The following is a 22,494-nucleotide window of genomic DNA, read 5'->3' as shown; positions in this document are numbered from 1 at the left end:
GGAATTGGAAGGAGGCTGTAAATATAGATGAAGCACTGCTGACTTGCTACTCTCATCTGTCGTGTGGCTCAGTTCCCAACAGGGTAAAGACTGGTGAGGGCTGGTATCTCGGGACCCCTGGATTAGAATGAAGATGTAACAGCAGTATCAGTAATAATAGCAGCTAGTGATACAGAATATGTGTCGAGGTGCTGGGCATTGCTCTGAGATTGTAAAAAATATTAAGTCTAAGCTCAGCTGCCTGTAGGTGGAGAGCTGAGATTTGAACCAGGCCTTCTTGGTCCAGTTCTCATGGTAGAACCATAGAAGCAGTGATTTGCCTGTTGACTGTGACTCTTCAACCCTAGATTAAAGCTTTAGCTGCAAAAACTTTGAGTCAGTTCTTTTAAATGTACAAGTGACACAGTTTGTTGTAGAAAAATAGAAAACACGCATACACAGAAGAAAACGAAAATCCTTTATCAACTAGTTTAATAGCTACGGGATATTACAGCGTTGAAGGAAAAGAGTTCATAGCATTGAATTAATTTTTTATTTTTTCCATTACAATAACATTGTGATGAAAAGTGACACCTAAATCTTTGATTGTAATCTAGATTTTCTTTTGAGGGAGGAGAGTTTTCAAAGAGGGAATTGTTGCAACCATGGTGTGCCTATTTAGCCAAATCGGCCTCTCAAAAGTCACCTACTTCTTTTTTCAACCTGTGACCCTGAGTGTCCTACAAAATGAAGTTTATGGTACAGTATCTTCCTCTATGGATTAGAGAAAGTCACAAAATGCTCCATATAATGCCAGGTTCATACAGCACAGTCAACAAATGTTAATATTAACCATGGTTCTAGCAGCAGAAATTGTTATTTTTGTTGTTGACAATGAGAACAACACTTAATGATTATATTCATTGATTTTTTTGACATTGAGTTTTGTGATGTTTTTCTAAAGAGAGAGATAGTAATGGTGCCCTTTAATTAATGTTTCTTTGATTACTGGCAAGGTCAAATATTCTTTCAAATGTCAGTAGGAAATGTAAATGGTGACTGCAACTTGCAGTTCCTATAACATCTGTTCCCCCAGTAACTAAGGCAGTGACTCATAAAGGAAATAGTAGATTGGCCGGGCCTGGCTGCCAGCTCGCTGGGTATGAAAGCCAGGGGAGGGAGCTGCCTGAGGCTGTGTCATCTGATGGCTGTGTGCATCTGGGTGCTCACTCAGCTGTGGCTTCTGCGTTAGGGGCAGCTGTGAATGTGGCTCCAGGAGTCACCCTCATGAAGTGAAACAGATGTTGAAGGGAAGATTACAGATTGCTAAATGGATAGAGTCATGGCCAAGGGGAAAAAGTGCGGGGATTGGTAGGGATGACTTAGTGCTCACGAGGGGTGGCAGGAGGGCTGTCTTTCAGGGAAGCACTAATCATGGTGGGTCCTTTGGAGAGAACCAGAGCTGAGCTGGGAATGCAAGGCCTCTCTGAGGCTGCCCACATGCTTGGGTGCATCAGCAGTGGACTCTGCTGTGCTGTGTCTTCCTTCTGGTACACTTTATAGGCTTGTGCATTGCAGTGTTTCTTTATTGGTCTGGAATAGTACCCTGTGGCTGTTAAGAGGTTAAGTTTTGGAAATAGGTTGGTTTCCTGGCTTCAGATCCTTGCTGTGTTGCGTATTACCTGTGTGAACTTGGGCAACTATTTAAGCTCTCTGTATCTTGGTTTCTTTACCTAAGTAGGGAGATAGTCATCATAATATCTCCCACATAAAGCTTTTATGAAGATTAAATGAGCTAATATATTTTAATATGGTATATGTGTACATTTTCCACATCTGAAATTAGAATGTGCTTTACAATTGGCATTTTACAGATGGACATGGTGGTGCATGCCTGTAATCCCCACACTTGGGAGGCTGAGGAAAGAGGGTGACTGTGAGTTTGAGACCAGTGTGGATTACATAGTGAGTTTATGGCCACCTCAAACTACAATGAACCTGCCTCAAAACACAAACAAAAATTTGGCATTTTGTACTTTTATGATAAATAAGCATTGACACATCTGGTGTCTTGTATTTGAGGAAATACAGTGTTCGTAAAGCATTAAAGCAATATAAAATACTACAGAAGTGCTAGTTATCATTCATTGGCTTTATAATGACAAGGACCCCACCAAACCATTAAGGCTATATTTACTGCTGGCCCCTTACCCTTGAACTGTGAGAGTTCTTAAAAGCAAATAAAACTCAACAACGAATCAGAGCATCCCTCCATATTCAATGATCTTTGGGTTCTCCAAGCTTTCAGGGATGTATGTGTAACTCTCAAGGCCACCTTTTCTCTTGACCGCCCAGGTCACTGGTTTGTACTTTGCTTTCATGGCCACAGGGATCACTCATTTCTAGTCGTGCCTCTCTTTGTTTCTGATGACATTTTATGCCACTTCAGGTGCCTACTACTCTTTCTCTACCTTTTGGACCTTATGCTTACTTGAGATGGCTTTATTTCTGTACTGATAAATTCTGTCTTTCCCGTTTCTGCTGCCGTCTTGTACCATTACAGCGTTTCCCTCAGGTCTCTAAAAATAAAGATCTCTTCTCTTTCTCAAGAACTTGACTCTACCTCTTCTCCATGCCTAGCAGCTCTTCCTGTCCTCACTTCCTTCTCTGGGTATCTTTGATGTCACATTCTCAGGGACATTCTTGATTTCTTTTCCCGAGTACCCTCTCTAGCAGACCTCTGGAAAACCTCAACCCTCGAGGGATCCAGGCCCTTATCTTGTTCTGTTTTTTTCCTGACTGGCAGAACTTAGAAGAAATCATGTGACTGTCAAGCTTTGGCCACTGTGAGTAAATAGTTGCACTACAAATGGGCTCCCCATGCTGCCCACCTACTGTTATATAGATTTCCAGTCTGTGTTTCTTTCTCAGCACCTGCCATTTCAAATGTTTCCCATCTCTCTCAAAATATTTAGTTCTCTCCTACTCCATTTACTCTGAGCATTTGACTTCATTTAAAAGAAATAGAGTGTATTAAACAGGTAGTTAGGAAATCTGCACTCTGAGGAAAGCCACGGAATTTTTAATTTGTGCAGTTATAAAATGTGACCCCACCTGCATGTGGAACTCAGGTTCTCTGTACTGTACATCACATGAGTCAGTGTTTCTGAATATTAAGTTTTTTTCATTTATATTTTAAGGAAAGTGGGACCCTTGACATTCTGTATGTAACAGTCTATGATTATACGATTTTATTTAAGTTTTATCTGTTTCTTCAAACTAGTGTTTTTGTTGCAGTTGTTTTTACTGTTACCAGGAATTTGATCAAGAACTTTAGTTTTCAAATAAAGATTATTCTAACAGCGTCATTTCTTAAATAGGACAAGAAATTTTTCACGTGCTACAGAAACCAAGAAATCATGTTATCCTTTTATGATGCCAAATATTTCCTTTCTCTAACGTATTATTTTCAGATTAATGAAAATGACATATTTGACTTTTCCTTTTTTACATTTTTTATTTTTGTTAATACATATTTGCAATACATAATGATTACATTCTTGTGAGGGATTGGAGTATGAAAATGACTTCTGATGGCTTGGTTTGTCATGTTAACAGGAATCAGGAGGTATTGGGAGGAAATTAAGAAGTGCCTGGTTCTGTATCTGTGTTAGTCAAGACTTTGCCTTGAATCTACAGCTAGTGCTGCTGAGGAGAAGATGTTCCTTGACTAGCATCTGCACTGAAGTATGAGTAGGATATGCTGGCCTGCCACACCTTGACCTTTGATGGGGGTCTAAACTGAATGCTGCTATGAAATAAGCTGGTGTCTTCTGCATTATGCCTACTGCGTGCATTTTAAAGATGAAAAATTGGCAGGTTTAGTTGGATTTGCCAGTAAACTAGAATTGCCTGAAAGGTCTTACCTAAACCTTTTCCCTTTCTAACCCTGCTCTTTTCCAAACCTTCATAATATTTGAGCACTATTTATAGGAGATAGAATTTCAGGGGAACTTGGAATTGGGCAAGGAAGAACCCAGTTCTTTTTCGTTTGGCAGAAAATAGGGGGAAGGTAAACCTTTAACAATTATTAATATGTTTGTTTTTACTTAACTATTGCCTTTATTTGGGGGATTGGTACATATATATTTTGTGTTGATATTTTAACCCCTTCCCTCCACATACCCTTCTACCTATTTCTCCAGATTCTCTTGCCCATTTCCCAAAAATCTACTTTCTGGCTTCCTTCTATCTCTCCTTTATTTTGATCTTTAAATGATTTCTATCTTGTTTTTCATATCTTTTATAATTTAGCTCTTAATTGTACCTCCCCAGATATCATTGTTTGGGGATGATTGAAAAATACAGTTCTTCTCTACTTAAGAAATTCAAGTTCATCTCTGTGGCCGAGATCCAAGCTTAAGTGATTTTTTAAATCTACTCTTGTGATTCTAATATGTACAGAACCTGGAAAACCACTGGTGTAACTACTGGTTTGATGAAAGTATTGAACACGTTGACTGATGGATAAATTTTGGCTTTCACAAGAGAGCTGGTTGAATCTCTAATTTATTTTAATTCTGAGGTTAGGAACACTATAGCAGAGTTGCAAGTGGTGAGCTATGCATGACTGATAACATATAATAAGTCTTATTAAACCATTGAACAACATTATTTTTCACTGTAGTCTCAGTAGAACCAGGGCATTCTTCTTCTCTTCATGAGCTTTTACCTTGGGTGTTTCTATCTTTGTACTAGGAGGGAATGTAGGTGCTGTATTGTCTGCATTTCTTGTAGGGTCTTATTATTCAGTTTGTTTATTTAGAAAACTAGAAATTTCTCACCAAATCAATTTAAAGAAATTGATTATCTGAAAACATCAAGTTAAGGAAAAATAAAACTAACACAGATATCATAAGCAACAACAAAATCTAAAAGATTTTTTTAAAGGCATGGTGAATTGCAGTGTCTAGAACCCACTGCTATTGAAAAGATTCTGGTTGGCTTTTTCTACCTGTGTACAAATGTAGTGCACCATTTCTATAAATTTTTGGCCTGCCTATTGTATTCAGTCCCCATTAAGAATCCTTAGCAAACCTAGAATATTGGATAAATGGAGAATATGTAGTTCAACTTAAACTTTATAGATAAGCAATGAATATAAATACAACTTAAATGATGCATGGGCTGTGTTTATAACTAAAAAAATTACTGGTTGTTTATCTAAAGTTCACTTTTTACATACAACTGAGCAGCTTATATTTTTAATTTATAAATGTGGCAACCCTGTGGCTGCAATAACTGGACAAGAGAACCAGAGCTCTGTCCATTTGGAGTTTAAGTCCTTATAGTGGGTCCTTATAGCCTGCCTGTCCCTGTATTCCTGCAGAGAAGCTGCTATCTGGCTCTGTACCCTAAACTGTCACTTGTGCTGGATTTTTCCCCTGTATGTATGTCTTAAGGGTTTCTGATTTTTGTTAGGAATAAGAGGTGCAGATTTGAAAATAGTGCAAGTGCACACTGATGTACCTGCATATGTACACACACACACAAGTTAAATTCTGAATGGTAGAAGTAGCTCCAGCTGAATCTTCTTCTAGGTGGGAAGACCAGCGGCAGACACAATGCATTATTTTGGAGTACTTTTCCACCTTGTGGGAGATACAAGTGTTTTGTCTCCCTTAGAAACCAGTCAGGTGGCCAGGCCTCCTGAGTACTTGTATGGCCTGGTTTAAGAGAAAATTCCACTCTCATGCCAGTTAAATCTGGCTGACTTTCACGTGCTCCTCCAGAGACTGACCTTAAGCTCCCTCCTTCAGTTCATTTTGTCAACGTTACACACAGGGTTCTGTCAGTGGTTGGGTCAAAGCACAGAGAAAAGGGCAAGGAGATCGTCCTAAAGTATTCGGTCTGCTCGACTAGTACTACTTACATGTGGCATATGCCACATGAAGGATGTTATTTTATTCTTCTTTTCGTATCTGTATATTGATTCTAATTGAGGTAGTGGGGTTCTTTTTGTCCTCACTGACTTAATCTAGTCTTAATGTATAAAGAAGTATATATATGAAACACTGGACATCTCCCTGATTGTTTAAGAAGAAAATACTGAATAATTACAAAATGATGAAAAAAGAGATAATGAGTAGTTTTAATAATTACACAAAAACAACTCACCATGGTTTCTTTAACTTGTTAAAGCCAGTGTTGAAACCTCTGTTGTTAGGGACACATTTCTCTGCTTCTTTCCCCAGAGGTAGTTGGCTCTCCCACCATTCCCATGTGACACCTCCTTGGTGCCACTCACAGTCTCCCTACCCGCGTGTCCCTGGACAGTGGAGAGCAGGGTCTTCTAAACTCTACCCTAATGCTCCCTGAGTATGTGTTTTAACAATGATTGAAACCATCAGCTTGGTCTCTTCCTGTCCAATCCTTGCATCTCCTTACTTTGCGTATGTATTACCTCAGCATGTTTGTGCGGCTTAGGAAATGTGGGTGGTGATGGGCTTTCTTAATTTCACTTCTTTAAGTTTCAGTATTATGTTTGAAATTTTCTCAAAGTTGTTGATAAACACCCCAAGTCAGGTTCCCTTCTATTCTAACTTAGCTAAGAGGATTCTTCTTTTTTTTTTTTTTATGCTTAAAATCAAGAATGTTAAGCTTCTTCAGTACATTTTTCTGTATCATCCCATGTCAGATTTTAAAATGCACTGTTATGTCCCATTAGTATATTAATGTGGTAGGCATCTCTGTAACTGTTCAAAGGGCATTTATTTTTCACATTCTTAGAATAAATTGGGGCCAGGTGTGGTACCACATGCCTGTGATCCCAGGACGTGGAAGGCTGAGGCAGGAGGATCATTGTGAGTCCAAGGCCAGCTAGGGCTACATAAGCAAGTACTAGCCTGCGTACACAGACCATGTTTCAAAAATGAAAAAATTTGGAATAGTTGTGTAGTATGTTTTAACAAATTAATGAATTAGATTTGCTGGTTTTAGGGTTTAAAAATTGATTTAATTTAGTCTCCTGTTGATTTTAGTTCAATTGCATTTTACAAAGAGATCATGATCAGTGTGATTGAATTTTTTCAAGAGGCTTATGCAGATATATGACTTGTGCCTAAAAAGCATATTTTGTTAACCTGTTGATTGCAAAATACATATAATTAAGGTTGTTAATTATGATCATTGTTTTTATTTGCTTGGCTTATTAATTTCTGATTTAAGTTTGTTAATTAGCTGTTAGAATTTTAATTACTTATGTTGTTATAGTTCCATCAGCTTTTTTGTTTTAAGTCTGTGATATTAGTTGTGTCCAACTTCTTGATTATACCCAGTGCTTCAGAAATAAATGATTACAAATATGTTGAAGTCCTCCATATCCCCTCCATTGCCCCTTAGGTGAAATTGTTATATTGCATGAATTTCTGTGTGCCTACTGTGTAAAAATCCCCAGTATGCTTTTTATGTGTTTTGGAGGTCTGTTGTTTTAATCTGCATTTTCCTCTAGAGAGTGAAATCTTCTTCCTATATGTTTATTAACCAGTTAAAGATTCTTTCCCATGCTTTTACTGTCATTTTGCTCCTTTTTTTCTATTGGTTGCTTTTCTTATTTATTTTTCGGATGTGTTTATTCTGAATGCTGATTTCTTGTTGGTCAGGTGCTTCAGATACTTTCCATGTCTTCTCTATGTGTGGGGTTTACTACTTTTTAGCGATATCTTTAAGCATACGTACTTTTGATTATTTTAATGTAACTGAATTTTTAAAATGATTTGTCTTTTTAAAAAAGTTTTGGTTAAGAAACCTTTCTGTATGCCAGTATTATAAAAGTACTCTGAATATTGTTCCAAGAGTTTTTCTGTTGTTTGTCACTAAATGATTTTTAATCTTCTGGAAATGATTCTTATATTTACATGGTTTGAAAGCTAAATATTTTCTTAAATTCAAATTTTTTAAATCATTTTATCCTTTCCCTACAAATTTCAGTGAAACCTCAGATCACATGTTTGTTTTCATATGCCCATTCTATTTGTATACTATTTTTCCCGCTCTTATGGTCTGTTCTGCTATCTGCATATCAATGCCAGAATTTAAGTGTGACTCTTTCCTCATCTTTTTCTTGTACCATGCGGTAGTTTTAGTTCATTATTCAATATTTTTTACCTAAAAATTCCTTCCTTGACTGTGCCTGTTTAGGGAATTCTTGAGTTTTTCATCTCAATCATTTTTCTAACATTTCAAAAATTTATGATCACCTACTATTGTGTTTTTTCTTGTTTTTTCCATTTTTGGTATAATGTTGTTGCCATTAGGTTTATAATGGTTGTTATTCTTTCATTTATCTTGGGAAAGACTCTGAACATTACTAAAGTATTTCCAGTGTATGTTAACTATGTAAAATTTGTATTGGATAATTTCATATTTTGATTTTTTTTTTTTGCCTGTCTTGACAGGAAGATTTCTTCATGTCTTTAAAGTTTGTTTTGAAGGTTCGTAGGATGACTTAAGAGAAGGCTTCTCTCTTCTTGCCTGTGTTGATTTTATGGTTATCTCACCTGTTCCTTCTATGACCTCCAGAATAGAAATTGGTCTTAGCATGGTGCTTTGGGGTCCCTGGTCCATGATGATGTGGAAATACAGCCATGGGATTTTGAGCTTGAAGTTTGTTCCGTACTCTCCTACAGAGGCTTCTGGGGCTGAGGCGTGCGGCTTTAGCACGCCTGCCTCTTTTTCTAAGCAGTAAGCAGGCCCTGGTGTCCTGCCCTCCAGGAGCATTTGCAGAGCCTGCTGCCCTGTCTGTAACCTAACTCCTGCTGTCCTGCCTGCCCTGCCTTCCCCTGGAACTGGGGCATGGCGGCCAGAGGCCAGAGCACCGCTTTGGGGTTTTGTCCCATTTCTTTCTCCAAAATGTCAGTATGTTTTGCTACTCACCTGTGACTTTTAATTTTCTTGCTTTGTATGTTAGATTCCTTGCTAGGTAGGCTTGCAGGGGAGCTGAAAAATGTGAACCTGTACAACCAGAAGCCTACTGAGGCACTTTGAACTTTGTTGTAATTGGAAATACTGTTCCAATACTGAACAATACGGTACTTGTTCGAATTTTTCTCAGCTAGTTATCGTGTCCGTACTACTCCACCTTTCAAACTGAAGAAAAATGCTTGTCTCACAGCTTTGACCCCCTTCCCCTGCCCCACATCTTTCAGGTGTTGTGGTGGTGCTTGTAGCAGTTTAAATATGAAGCATTGTGATTGCCACCTAGCGACCAGGATTGGGTACTTCATTTATTGCCCTGTGTTCCTCCCAGTAAGCATGTGCCTTTGTAGAAGCATTGTTTCTTGGTCATTGTTCTAAGCCGTATTCTTAAAACTGCACAGGTAGAAAAATCATTATGTGTGTGTGTGTGTGTGTGTGTGTGTGTGTTACTAAGAATTGAACCCAGGAAGCAGCAAGCTAACTCCCCTTGTTTAATTTTTTTTTTTTTTTTTTTTTTTTTTTTTTTGAGACAGTCTTGCTAACTGGTCTTAAATTTGCAATCCTCCTTCTTCAACCTCTTAAATATCTGGGATTACACATATGTGCTACCCTTGGCTGAGACTATGTTTTTTGGGCCTTATATGCCTGAAATTCTAGAAATCTTGGCATCTTTAAGCTAACAACAGAAAATAAGGGTATGAGGACAAAGTAAAAAGGCAAATTCTCCGGAGAGTATCAGCCAGAATTTGATTTGGTGACTACGTGCCCTGTGGCATCCTGTCTATCAGATGGTCCCAGGCCCTCGACGCTTGCCTTTGATATTTAGGTAGAAGTCAAGGACATGGCCAGCCGTGAATTACTGACATTTATACCTATTTTGTCTCCTCATCCCAGAGCATGTAGATCTGATTGCTGTTCTGAATTCATGGTTTTAGTATTAAACACATAATTATGTACATTTACGCACTTTAGCCTCTTCCCTTCAGCCCATTTGTGTCTAGGTGGTTTGATGAGACTCTGGCCCTCTTATTTAATGTCTTTAAAATTCTGAGTCTCTCAACAGTAAACTGGGCTGGAAAGTTACCATATATACCGTTAGCCATTACTGCAGAAATCTGCATCACACTTTATTCTAAAATTCAGCAGCCTTCAATAACAAGCATGTATTTTGCATGGGTGTAAAGATCACCTGTGGTTCAGGTGAACTGATCTGGGTTCTCTCAAGGGAACCTGAGTGCCCACTCTGATCATGGTTGAGATCTGCACGGCTCTTTCCTAGGAACCCAGGCTGAGTACCTAGCAGCTGCCTAGGATGTGCGCTTCCTTTGTGACATGGCAGGAGTTCAGGTGGCAGGCCAAACGCTAGGGTCAACCTCTACTTCTTCATGCCAGCAGATACTCCACTAGCCAAAGCAAGCTGTGTGTCCAGGCCAAAGGCATGGGCAGCATTTACATCCTAAAGGAAAGAAGAGGTAGAATTTGATCTATATTTGTTCAACAGTTCTCATCTTTCATGTCTATCAGTGAGACAATTGGATGAGATCAAATGAAGTAAAGATTGTATGATATGGGCGCACATATATATGTGTGCGTGTGTGCATGTGTGTGTGTGTGTATATATATATATATATATATATATATATATATATTACACATACAGGGTAGATAACTGTACTACTAACCTCTGTAAGTTCATCAAGAACAGCTGGTGTTCTCATTGTTTGATTGTTTGATCATTTTTCATGCCTAAATCGTGTGTCCTGAACCACTACTTCTAAGATAACCATATGCAATATATTTGCTAGTGTTAATTTCCTACTATTTTAAAAATTCCGTATCATTTCTATCTTTTGTTTTTTAAAATTAAAAAAAGAACAACAAATATCTAATGAGTTAATACTTTTGTATGAACTAGAGGATTAATGAGTAATACTCTAGTGTAAATGCTAAAAGCATCTTAGATATTTCAAAGATGAATGCCCCAAGAAATCATACTTAATCCCTTAGTTCCATGCTTGACTATATGAAAGGGGCTACCAAATAGAGTGATATCTTTGTCTGTTCAGGCTGTGACAGTGAAATACTACAAACTCAGGAACTTATGAACAACAGCAATGTATTGCTCACAGTTATGGAGGTTAGCAAGCCCAGGGTGCCTGCAGACCCTATCTGGGGAGGGCTCTTGCATCCTCATGTGGAGGAATGAATGAGCCAGCTTTTTAGAGTCTCTGTTTTAAGCACACTAATCCATTCATTGCAGCTTTGCCCTTAGGACCTAATCATCTCCTAAAGACCCTACCTCCTAATACCATCATCTTGGGGGTTCAACATATGAATTGGGTGAGAGGCTATAAACATCATATAGCACAAAACCAGTGAACTTGGAGAGTTCTTTTCAATAATGGAAAGTTTATATTTCTGCTGAAAGAAATCCTAAACATACTTGAACAAGGACACATGTTAAGAGTTATAGCTCCTTAATTTATGGAATTTCTCTGAGTTCTTGTCCGATATTATATTTTTCCGATATGGAAATGGAATAGAATTATGTAATAGATTAATTCATTAATTATTTACTTAATCTCTACATGACCTACATGGCTTTTTCCTTTTCTGAGAGACAGGATGGACCTTCTACCCAAAATCTGACTCAGATGTCAAGACTGATGTCCAGGAACACACATACAAATGCACACATACAGTAGGGTGTGGAGAGATTTATTGCTCACGCGATGAGACTTCTGGGGAGAGCAGGGCAGGCACCCAAAGCTACTCTGAAAATGACTTGAGAGAGCACGAGTGGGAGATTGGCCTGGGGTCAGTCAAGGCTGAGGGCTCCCACCTGTGGGCAGTGGCTTGCGTGGTCTCGCTCCACTGCATTTTTAATGGCTTTATCAGGTTGCTTATCTGTGGGGATCAGGGGTAGAGGGGAGTGTAAAAGCTGTCAGTAGCCAAATATTAAAAAATGAACTTAGACCCCATACCGTATGATTGTTGAAAGGCCACTGATAAAAAGGTGGTGTGTCCACAGTTCAGGTGATCGCCTGTCACCGGCACCTGCTGCTAGCTGGAGGCACTGGATTCAAATGTCCTCTGGTGTCTTGTCTTGTCTTTTTTCTTTCTGACTTCACTGTCTTTGAGTCTTTCTCCACTGTTTTTGACAGTACAAGGTAGCTACCTTTTCCCAACTACTAGTTACTGTGGACTGCATGGTACCCCAAGATATAGCCCTACACTTCTCCTAAGCTTATTAAATACACAAGTTCAGTTTTTATTTTATTGTTAGGTTTTGCAGCAAATGGCTTGGGAGTTTGCCTTTCATGACTCTCATCATTTTTATCAATGTTAGAGACAATTGGAAAAAGTTCCTGCATTTGCTCATGGATGAGTTTGTTTGAATTTTTAATCTATTAGTAAGTAGTATATTTTCCTTTTTCATGTGCCAGTTTACTTTTGGGCATGTATTTGCTAGAGTTTTAGTGTTTCTTAATTTTTTCTTCAGAATTGTTTTCTGTTTGTATAAAAGAGCCTTATATAAAGCAATAGGTCTCAATTTTATTGTGTATTATTATTATTTAGGGGTGTCTGTTAACATCCTTAATAAATGCAGCATGCAGCAAAGACTTGCATTTTTCTAAGTCACTCCAGGTGACGGTGATGTTGGTGATTCACCGATGAGACCAATCAACACTGCCCATGAGATCATGAATTTTATGTGCTAACTTTAAGTTTTTCCTTATTGCACATTTTCAAGTGACAAAATAAGGTCCATAGATCTCACAAAAAATGATTTTTCTGGCATTAGCTTTGAAAGCTCTGATTAAGTGTTCCTCAAGTAGAATTTAGAGGAATTCTTTCCCATTAAGACTAAGTATGAGGAGCCAGGATTTAGCTCAGCAGAGTAAACACCTGCCTGGAGAGCGCGAGGTCATGAGTTCGATCGTCGGTACAAACAAAAAAAGACTGAAGTATGAACTTGAACATAACGACATGGGGCAGTATAACGGCAGTGAGAAAACAGGCAGTAGAAATTGGAACCCATGGGCAAGAATACAACTGTGGCTCTCATTTAGTTGGGAATTTTTTCTAATTTTCCTATCATGTGTACAATCCAGTTTGCCAATGTAATAAGCATATATGTGTGTAACGGGGGAGTGGATAGGATTCATGTGTAAGAGAAAATGAGTAAAACCCAATAACCATAATCTGGTAGCTATGGGCTTGGAAGTGTCTACAGAGAAGATGAAGAAATCGTGAACACGTCACTTGATGGCACTCTATATCATAACTCGTGCTGCTCACTTTGGTCCAAGGCCCTCAAAAACCTTTCTAGGATTAAAAATATGTAGCACCTTCTTTAAAGACTTACGTAAAAATTTCTTGAATGTAAACGTTATTCTAGCATTTGGATGCAGCTGGCAACTGCTGAGGTCCTAGGGATTTTGAGTTTTGTGTCTTTCTGATTGTTACCCAGTCCCAAAGAGAAAATAAACAAAGATAAGGAAACAAAAGTCTGCAGAGTAAATGCAGAGGTTCTTCAGGCATGAGTGTCGTCTCTGGGACTTACTGCATGTTATACGGGGAAAGTTATTCAATATGAGTGTCTCAGTTTCTTCATCTCTCAAATGGACTTTGACATGTTTTTTAAATTTGTAAGACACCATGAGGTAGTGTGCATTTGGTGCTTAAAACTATTCCTGAGAAACAGCATGCAATATTATCTGTAGTCATATTTAACCAAAATAAACTCAGGTAATCATTGATGAATTTTACCAATGGTTAATCTATGCTTTCTCTGTTCCCGAAATTATTTTTAATTCTGCTCTTGGCAAACTAGAGGACATAAACCAGACACCTGGCAGAAAAGTTGTTTTGCTATTGTGAACTGATCAAAAAGAATTTCTATCATGAAGAAGAGAGAAGGAATCAATTCATGTAAACATTTGGATAGAAAGAGCTTTATTTTTATGGAGGGAAGTTCTTTCCTATTTTCCCCAAAGTGTTGAATTCTGCCAGTGAGAGCCTTTTTTGTTTTATTTGATATATTCTTTTCTAAAAGACATACATCAGGCTTTTTGTGGACTGCATTACCTTAGTGCATTTCTTAACTTCCACTCGAGCCAAAGAATCTTCTTCCCTTTTCAGTCAGTCTCTTGGGTTCAAAATTTCTGTGCCTTTTTTCACCCATTTAGACAATTCCTGAGCCACTGAATGCCAGTTAAAGTTCTATTTTTAACAAACACAAACATTCTTTGTTTTGAATTAAACCTCTGCTCACCATCTTCACAACCAAAATTTGTCATGCTTTATTTTAAGGCATTTGTGAACCTAGAAAAATAAAGAGTACAGCCACTAACAGTATGCATTTGGAAGTCCATTAGTTTACCCTTTTTATGATGTGGCATTACTCTGTGACCTTCCTGTCCTGTTACATTGTCTTGGGAGCCCAAAATGAATGTTCCAGTAGCAAAGCCATTAAGTCTTTCCTCCTGTGAGGCCCTGGAGGTTCTGTTTTATCGCTCTTGGGATGAGGGTGTATAGGCCACCTATAACAGTGATACTGTTGGCAACAATATTTGTTAAGAGGGAGCCAAATCATGCTTTGCTGAGTGTTGACTTTACAGTGATCTCCGTCAATGTGTTAATGAATTAGTCATAACTATGTAAGTCACACCCTTGTAGGTACACTTTATACAGATGAATAATTTTCCAGCATAAAGTCTGCATGATTTCTGTTCAGGAGGCAGTGTTATTCCCAAGGAGCATTGGTTTTGTAAGAAGGTTGGTTTAACTGCCTTTCTTTTGGCTACTTTGTAGAAATGTGAAATTGATTTGGGTTTATATATTTATCATCACAAGCGTTAGGATGCATCATTATTGGGCTTACATTTTTTTGAGGTTTTCTCTATGCTTGACTGGCCCTATTGTTATGGGCTGTGGCAGCACAGCACACAGTATGGGAAGAGTGTGGCAGGGAGGACCCACTCAACCATGGCTGAGACATGAAAATAGACAGAGGCTGGTTCCCAGATACCCACAATCCTCTCTGGGGACCCACCACTGCACAGTGACCTAAGATTTCCCATCAACAACGGTGACCAAAGCCTCCCTACCACCCAGTACTACCAGCTTGGGTATGAAGCCTTTACACACAGGCCTTTGGGGGAACCCAAGATCCAAGCTGCACCCATGAAAACTGCTGGTTAGCGACATACACGTACGTGTCTTCAACCTTATTAGAAATGCCAAGCGTTTTCCACAGTGACTGTATCAGTTTCCATTCCTGCCATTCACATATAACAGTTCTCATTATTCAGCATCTTCTGCAGCACTCAGTTTTGTCAGACTTCATACTTAGTTGACTTCCATGTCCACAGGTTTCGTTTCCTCAAATCAAACTTAAATTGCAAATCCTTAAACACTTAGATCTCTACTGGACTTATGCGTACATTTTTCTTGATATCATACCTTAAACAATATAATGTCACATCTATTTACATAGCATTTGCATTGTATTTTTAAGTGTGAGTTTCATGGGTTCTGTTTTCAGTAGTTTTGCAGGATTTATTTAAATGCTTAAACTAGATATCATTTGATTATATTTGTTTGCAGTATGTTCTACTCCATGTGTTGTTTTTTCTCTGTATTTTCTGAGAAAAAAGTTATTTTTATATAGTCAAACTTAACAAGTCTCTTCTTTTCATATAGGGTTTTTGTGTCTTTGGAAATCCTATCCTGTTCCAAAATTATAAAAATATTATGCTATATTGTCATGTAAAATATTCAGTTTTTCTTTTATAGTGTTGCTCCTAATGTACTTGGAATAGATTGTTATATGGTATAGAGTTGGGATCCAACTTTTTTGATAGGGTATTAGATATTGAAAAGACCCTTCATTATGTAAGCAAGATCTTTAATGCTACTTCTTTCTCACATTAAATGATCATAAATCATGGTATGTTTTTAGTCTTATTTCATATCTCCATGTCATTATCATTCTACCTTAGTTACATTGTAATAGTTAAAAATAATTCTTGCTAGGTTGTAAATTAATCTTAATTTATATTTTTAGAAGTTTCTTGGCTCCTTTTTGGCATGTTGTGCCTCTGTACATTTTAGAATCAGTTTCTTGGATTAAAGCCTTCAGCAACTTTTAAAGGATTGTTATTGAATTAATATATCAATTTGAGATTATCAGCACCTTACACTGATGAGTCTTATAAATCATAGCTTGCTTACTGTCTTTGTGTATCTTTCTTGATGAAACATTTGAATAAAGTGTTATTATATCCTCATATATGGCCTTTAAATATTTTTCTTAGATACTGTATTTTGTATTTTCAGAGATACTTTAAATATTTTTTAAGTTGTCTTTTTAAAATTATTGCTAGTTCAATTTTTTTAATATTTCTGTACATATCTAGCAATTTTGCTGAACATACATATCCTGATATTTTTATCTGTCAAATCTTTTAGGTTTTCTTAAGTACATGTACTGAATAGTACCTTGATTTTTTCCCCTAATAATCTGCAAATATTTTACTCTTTTGTGCTACGCTGTATCAGCTGTAGCTTCCAGACAACAAATATATAAAGTAGTAGCAGATATCTTTTTGGTTTGTTGACTCTTCTAGGAAAACATTTAGAAGTATGAATTTGATGCATATCTTTAAAAATAAACTTATTATATAATTTTTTCTTTAAATTTTACATACACTCAGTGCTTTGAGTTTTAACACGCACACAGACTCATGTAGCTACTACCATAATCAAAATAGAATATATCATTCCTCAAAATTTGTCTGTATGCTGCAGTTCTGTGGTCAAATCCTCCTCTCATTTCTAATCTCCGGCAGCTACCACTGTGATCTGTTCTTCATCCCTCTATTTTCGTCTTTCCCAGTTGTCAGATAAGCATGATTAAACTCTAATTGGTTTTCTGAGACTGATTTCTTCTGGTGTAGACAGAGACTTTGAGATTCACCCATGATGGTGCTTGCATTCCTTTTTATGCTGAGTTGTATTCCATTCCACGGGTACACTATGGTTTGTTTGTGTATTCATCCACTGAACTGAGCATATTTTTTTGCTCTGCATATTATTCTACTTCCTTGGATTAGCTTTTTAACCTATTGTGCTTCAATTTCTTTATTAATGGTAATAATAATGCTACCTCAATCATAGAGTTATTTTAGGGCTGAAGTGAATTAACATATGAAGTACATTTGGGCTTTCGTATCTGAGGATTCCTTATCCACTGATTTAATCAGCCACAGATCAAAATGGTTGATAAGAAAAACATTGTGGGGCTGGGGGTTTAGCTCAGGGGCATAGCAGTCGTGAGTTCGATGCCCGGTACCAATAAAAAGGAAAAAGACAAAAAAAAAAAAAAAAGAAGAAAGAAAGAAAGAAAAACATTGCATCTGTAGTGAGTATACATTTTTTCCTTGCCAACAAATTTAGTACAATGCCTATTTTCATAGCTTTTACATTTTATTAGTTATTGCAAGCAATCTGAGATGATTAAAATACATGGTAGGATGTGCATATGATTTGTGCATGTAATGTAATACATGTACTTGAGCATCTGTATGTCCTATAATCAGTGCATACTGTGGGATAACTGTACTTAGAATAATACTTTGTTATATAGTATCTGGTTAGTTTTGCACCAATGTTAACAAAGACTTTGAAGTGAAACAGAATTTGGTAGGTTCAGGAAACAGCTGGAGGCGACATGCCTGGGCAGCAATGTCTAGAAAGAGGGTTAGTATGAGATGACAGAGAAGTACGTAGAGAGCCGTATGGATTTCATCAGGAGATTTTGTTTTTGTTCCAAGTACAGTGGGAAGCCAGGGGTGAGACAGGATCTGGTTCATGTCTTCAGAAGATTACTCAGGGTGATGGGAGATGTACGTATTGGTAAGAGTGACAGCCAGGCACTCTTCCAGAAGGTACCGTAGCCATCTAAGAGAGAGATATGGTGGCTTGGGTCACAGTGATAGTGTTGGGGAGACAGTCACAAGTGGCTTGGATGTAGAACCCACAGAACTTGCTGATGGGTTAACAAACAGCTCAGTGAAACGTGTTCCCACCTTAGCACATAATGGCCAACTCTCCCCTCCCTGCAGAAGTTTACCCTCCTCCACTATTGAGCTGAAACTTTGTCTTTCATACCTGATTTGTGAAATCTACTGGGTGAAATAGCTTGTCTTTTACTATTTTAAATGAGGTCTGATTTCTTCCCTATGCATGGTCACAACCCTGAACACATTTATAAAACTAGCTTATCCCAGGAAAGATGTGCAATTGTAGCATTTTACCTTGTAGTCTGAGCAGCAGGTGTGGTTCTGGGACACCATGTGGGTAGCTTTTCTGTAGTCATCTTGGCTGCTCCATGCTTATGCAGCCAGCTGTGAGTTTCAGGGGTTGGCGGGAGTCCTTTTGTACACTGAGGACTTACTGTTGAAGTAAATGTCATTGTTCTCAGGTGAAAATTGGGCCAGAAATTTATTTTTGTCATTTCAGCCTCAAGTCACTGTACAGTGTCTCATTCAAATGAGAAATAGTCTTAACTTTCTAAGGTTATCTGAACACTAAATTGGCCAAGGGTGGTTATTCAATCTTGCTTTCAAATGGAAATTTTTTTAAAACAGGATTAAAAATAGACTTTTCTGATCTTAGATAATGTTCTTTCCTGCTCTTAACACATCTATGTTTGTTCTCTGTGGGGCCTGCACTTCAACTCCTCCTTAAAAACAAATGCTGACCCCTGTCTTCATCTGAAACACCCTAATCATGTTTTGCTTTTAACCCTGTGGAATCTCTCCTCAAGTCAGTGTGCATTTATGGCATCTATTTACTCAGCCTATTTGTAGAAGACCTCTGAGATCTAGGAGATGCTCATTTGAATTTTATACCTCATTTTGTGCTTCTTTGTAACTAGCTGCTTTTGTGATCTTACAGAACACCAAGCTGCTATTTTACACTTGAAGAGAGAACACAAAGAAGAAATTGAAACCCTTCAGGTATGCCTTACCTCTTTGATTCCACTGAGCTAGCTATTTGATACTGAGTTTCTCAGACGTTGAAGTCAGTATTCTTCTTGTGCCGAACTGTTTCACTAGATGCCGGCAGCATCTTGGGCCTGCTGGGGGCACTGACTGTATTGTGGGATTAAGGTCTCTGACGCTGTGTTTATAGATTTCAGTTTCTCAGTCTGAAAAAATGTCATCAATGTCTTGGGGTAGAAGACTGGGAGTTTTGCTTTTTAAACAGGGAAGAAGATAGAGTATTTAGACTTGGACTGTTTCTATGAAATAATTTAAAGGGCATCTTTCCTTTGCTCAACTCAGTAAGTTATTTTTCTTCTTCCTGCTCACATTCCCGGGTTCATATATCTGTGTGTCTCTGAGCAAATCTTCCTGCAATATGATGTCCTGCAGATTAAGGCGCTTAAAGGAGAAACGTCATGGCAGGAAGTTGTGCTGAGCCATTCTGTGTCCACAGGGAGGACTGGAAGGTTGCCAACTTGCTCCTCCTTTGTGGGTTTTGTGGGCAGTAACTGAAGTGCCTTTTTCCTTGTCCTGCCACCGAATGGTCCTTTCTTTCTAGCATTTGTTTGCAGTGCTTAGGGCAGGAAGCTCAGAATCTTAACTTCCAATAACTAGATACACACTCAGTCTGGGTCTAGTTTAGGGTGAACCATGCATTGGGCAAGAATAGTACCAAAGTTTAAATAAAACTTCTTGCTCATCTAATGCTAACTCATTATTTACTAATTTAATGAATTTGTGGATGAAATAGTCTTTTTTAAAATTTATTTTTACTGGTAACTGGAAAATTTAATAATAAATAAATTTATGGTTTATAACTTGTTTTGAAATGTGTATTTATTGTATAATGAGGAAATGAGGTTCATGAACATTTGAATTACTAAAGGGATTTATTTATTTGTGGTGAGGAAACTTAGACGTTACTCTCAGCAATTTCCAAGTAGATAATACATTGTTATTAACTATTGTCACCGTAATAGATCTCTTGAACTCATGCCTTATGTCAAACTGAAGTTTTGTATCTTCTGACCAACCTCCCTAATTCTTTCCCTTTCTGTGTATCCCCAGGGCCAGGTAGTCACTATTCTGCTCTGTTTCTGAGTTCAACTTTCTCAGATTCTACATGTGAGGTTGTAAAGTGTTTGTCTTATTATGCCTGGATTATTGCACTTCACCTTAATATTCCCAGGTTCATTCATGTTGCAAATCACAGTGTTTACCTCTGTTAGAATGAATAGCATTCCGTGGTGTATATATACCACATTTGCTTTATCCAGTCATCCACTGATGGACACATAGCTTAATTCTATATGTTGGGTTTTGTGAATGCTACACTGAGCACAAATATGTAGAGATCTCTTCAATATACTGATTTTGTTTCCTTTGGGTATGTACCCAGAAGTGGGATGGCTGGATACGATGGCAACAATTCTCTTTTTAATAATGATTATAGGAATTTATATTTTCATCAACAGTGTGAAGGGTATCCTTGCTTCCACATCCTTGCCAGAACGTACTGTCTTTTTGTTTTATTTTGTTTTGTTTTTAGTAATAGGTGTGAAGTGATATCTCCCTGGGGATTTAATTTGTGGTTTCTGATCATTAGTGGTGACAAACATATTTTCATATGCCTGCTGGCCATTTTTATGTATTCTTTTGAGAAATGGCTATTTCATTGCTCATTTTTAAATCAGCTTATTTGGTTTTTGTTATCAACCCATCTGAACTCCTGATACATTTTGTATATTAATTATCTTTTTTTAAAAAAAGTAGGAAAACTTACTAGGGAATAGGTATAGTTCTTGAGAGATAGGAGGGGTCCCAAGTGTGTGGCCAGTGAGCTCACTTCTCTGAGAAAGTTTTATAGAGTGAAATCATTAGAAGTCGATACAATATGGGTCAATTTACAATCAACCAGTAGTATTGCAAATAGAGCCCCTGAGCTAGCATTGATCCAGTAGTAGCAAAGGCATCTGTATATCATTAACCTTGATTGATAATCTGTAGTCTTAATTTTATCTTTAGTCTTAGTCTTGTTAGTCTTGGTCGTAGTAGTGTTAGTTTTAATCTTAGTGGGTGGGAGAGGATGGCCTGCCTCTAATGAGATAATGGTTTATTTATATGAAAAATCTAAAATGTTAGCATCTATAATGTCAGACTTCCTTAGGGAAATGTGTAGGTCTGGCTATTGTGACTTTAATCTTCTCCAGATGTGCCTCCAGCCCAGTGCATTCTTGTCTTCTGCCCTAACTCTCTTGTGGACCCAGCCTTGTCCAACTGTGAATAGTATCTCTACCTAACCCAGACGTCCACGATATTCACCTCTCTGATGAGATATCCCTAACTATGTTAGCAGAGAATTTCTATCTAGCTGTTTTGAGTTGAGAAGGACCAGAGTTGGGGAGACTGCAATCAGGAGCCTTTTTCAGAGAGCTAATCCAATGGGCCTTGAATAGAAGTCATATTGTAGTTTAGCAGTTATAAACTCTTTTTGCAAGGTTGATCTAGTGGTTCAGCTAAGAAGTTTGGCATATTTGTTATTGGTTCTATTGGCATGATCAATGAGCAAGATTAACAAATTTTCTAAGAAATTAAAGCATGTGTAATCAAAGCATGAACATTAAGATGGAAAAGGCAGGTTGGGGAAAGAGCCACATCCAGGTGCTGGTCCTAAAGGAGTGGAACAGTAGTTATATCAGTTGACTGTGTGCCCCTCTACTGGTGGAAGTTATCTGTAAGCTTGATATTTCTTGTTATAAATTCCATTCATTTTAGCTGTCAGAGAGTTTGATGGTTTTAAAGGACAATTTAAGGAATTTAAAGACTCTTATTGAACTTTTATAGCTTTCACCATAGTTTTTTTGTTTTATTTATTTATTTATTTATTTATTTTTGCCTCATTGAACTATAATGGTGGGCATGTATTGGTGTAACTAGGAACTGCTAAAAAGGGCCAGTGATTGGAACCCCTTTTTATAATTATCTTTTATTGCTGTAGTGTTATTTTCATATATTTTTGATTATATTTTTTTGTTGGATGTTTAAGAACAAGTTAAAGTGAGACCTGTGTAAATGGAAATTAACCCTTGCTGTCTATCAAGATCACTTAAGCCTTCCTAGACACTAATTTTGGACCCAAGTGCAGAGCCTCTCAGCTCCTTGTCAGCCACCAGGATGGGTCACAGTCTTGCTTGACCAGGTTGTTTTCTGTGAAAGCATGGGAGGCTTTCCCCTCGTTGATGCCCCTCTCTTTTGGTGCACTGTACATTCCCTGATTCCTGTCCTTTGGAATCCAGCAGTCTCCCTCCTCAGGAGGTTGGGTGACTCACCTAAATTTTAGGTACCTGTAGGAAAGGTTCCTTCGTGTCCTGGGTCCTCACTGAGCTTGGAGTCAGGGCCAAACTGCTGGTGTCCTCTTAGCCCATTTATCTTTCTAGTTCTTTCTCCAAACTTCAGTTATTGAACACTCAGAAGAAAAAAATCA

General features: G+C 37.8%; 1 protein-coding gene across 8 annotated transcripts in view; it reads left to right on the top strand.

The window, feature by feature from the left end:
* Positions 1-22,494, top strand: part of Fmn1 (formin 1) — a 400,542-nt gene that overhangs the window by 167,337 nt on the left and 210,711 nt on the right. For all 8 annotated transcript variants that reach the window (XM_063250323.1, XM_063250322.1, XM_063250324.1 and 5 more), the window contains one exon: positions 18,922-18,983. In XM_063250323.1, the coding sequence (XP_063106393.1) occupies positions 18,922-18,983 (62 nt within the window). The remainder of the gene's footprint in view (positions 1-18,921; positions 18,984-22,494) is intronic.

Source organism: Cavia porcellus, unplaced genomic scaffold (genome assembly GCF_034190915.1).
Source record: "Cavia porcellus strain 051 isolate PalLab524CR breed Dunkin Hartley unplaced genomic scaffold, mCavPor4.1 scaffold_6, whole genome shotgun sequence".
NCBI lineage: Eukaryota > Metazoa > Chordata > Mammalia > Rodentia > Caviidae > Cavia > Cavia porcellus.
This window is presented reverse-complemented; position numbering and strand designations above follow the sequence as displayed.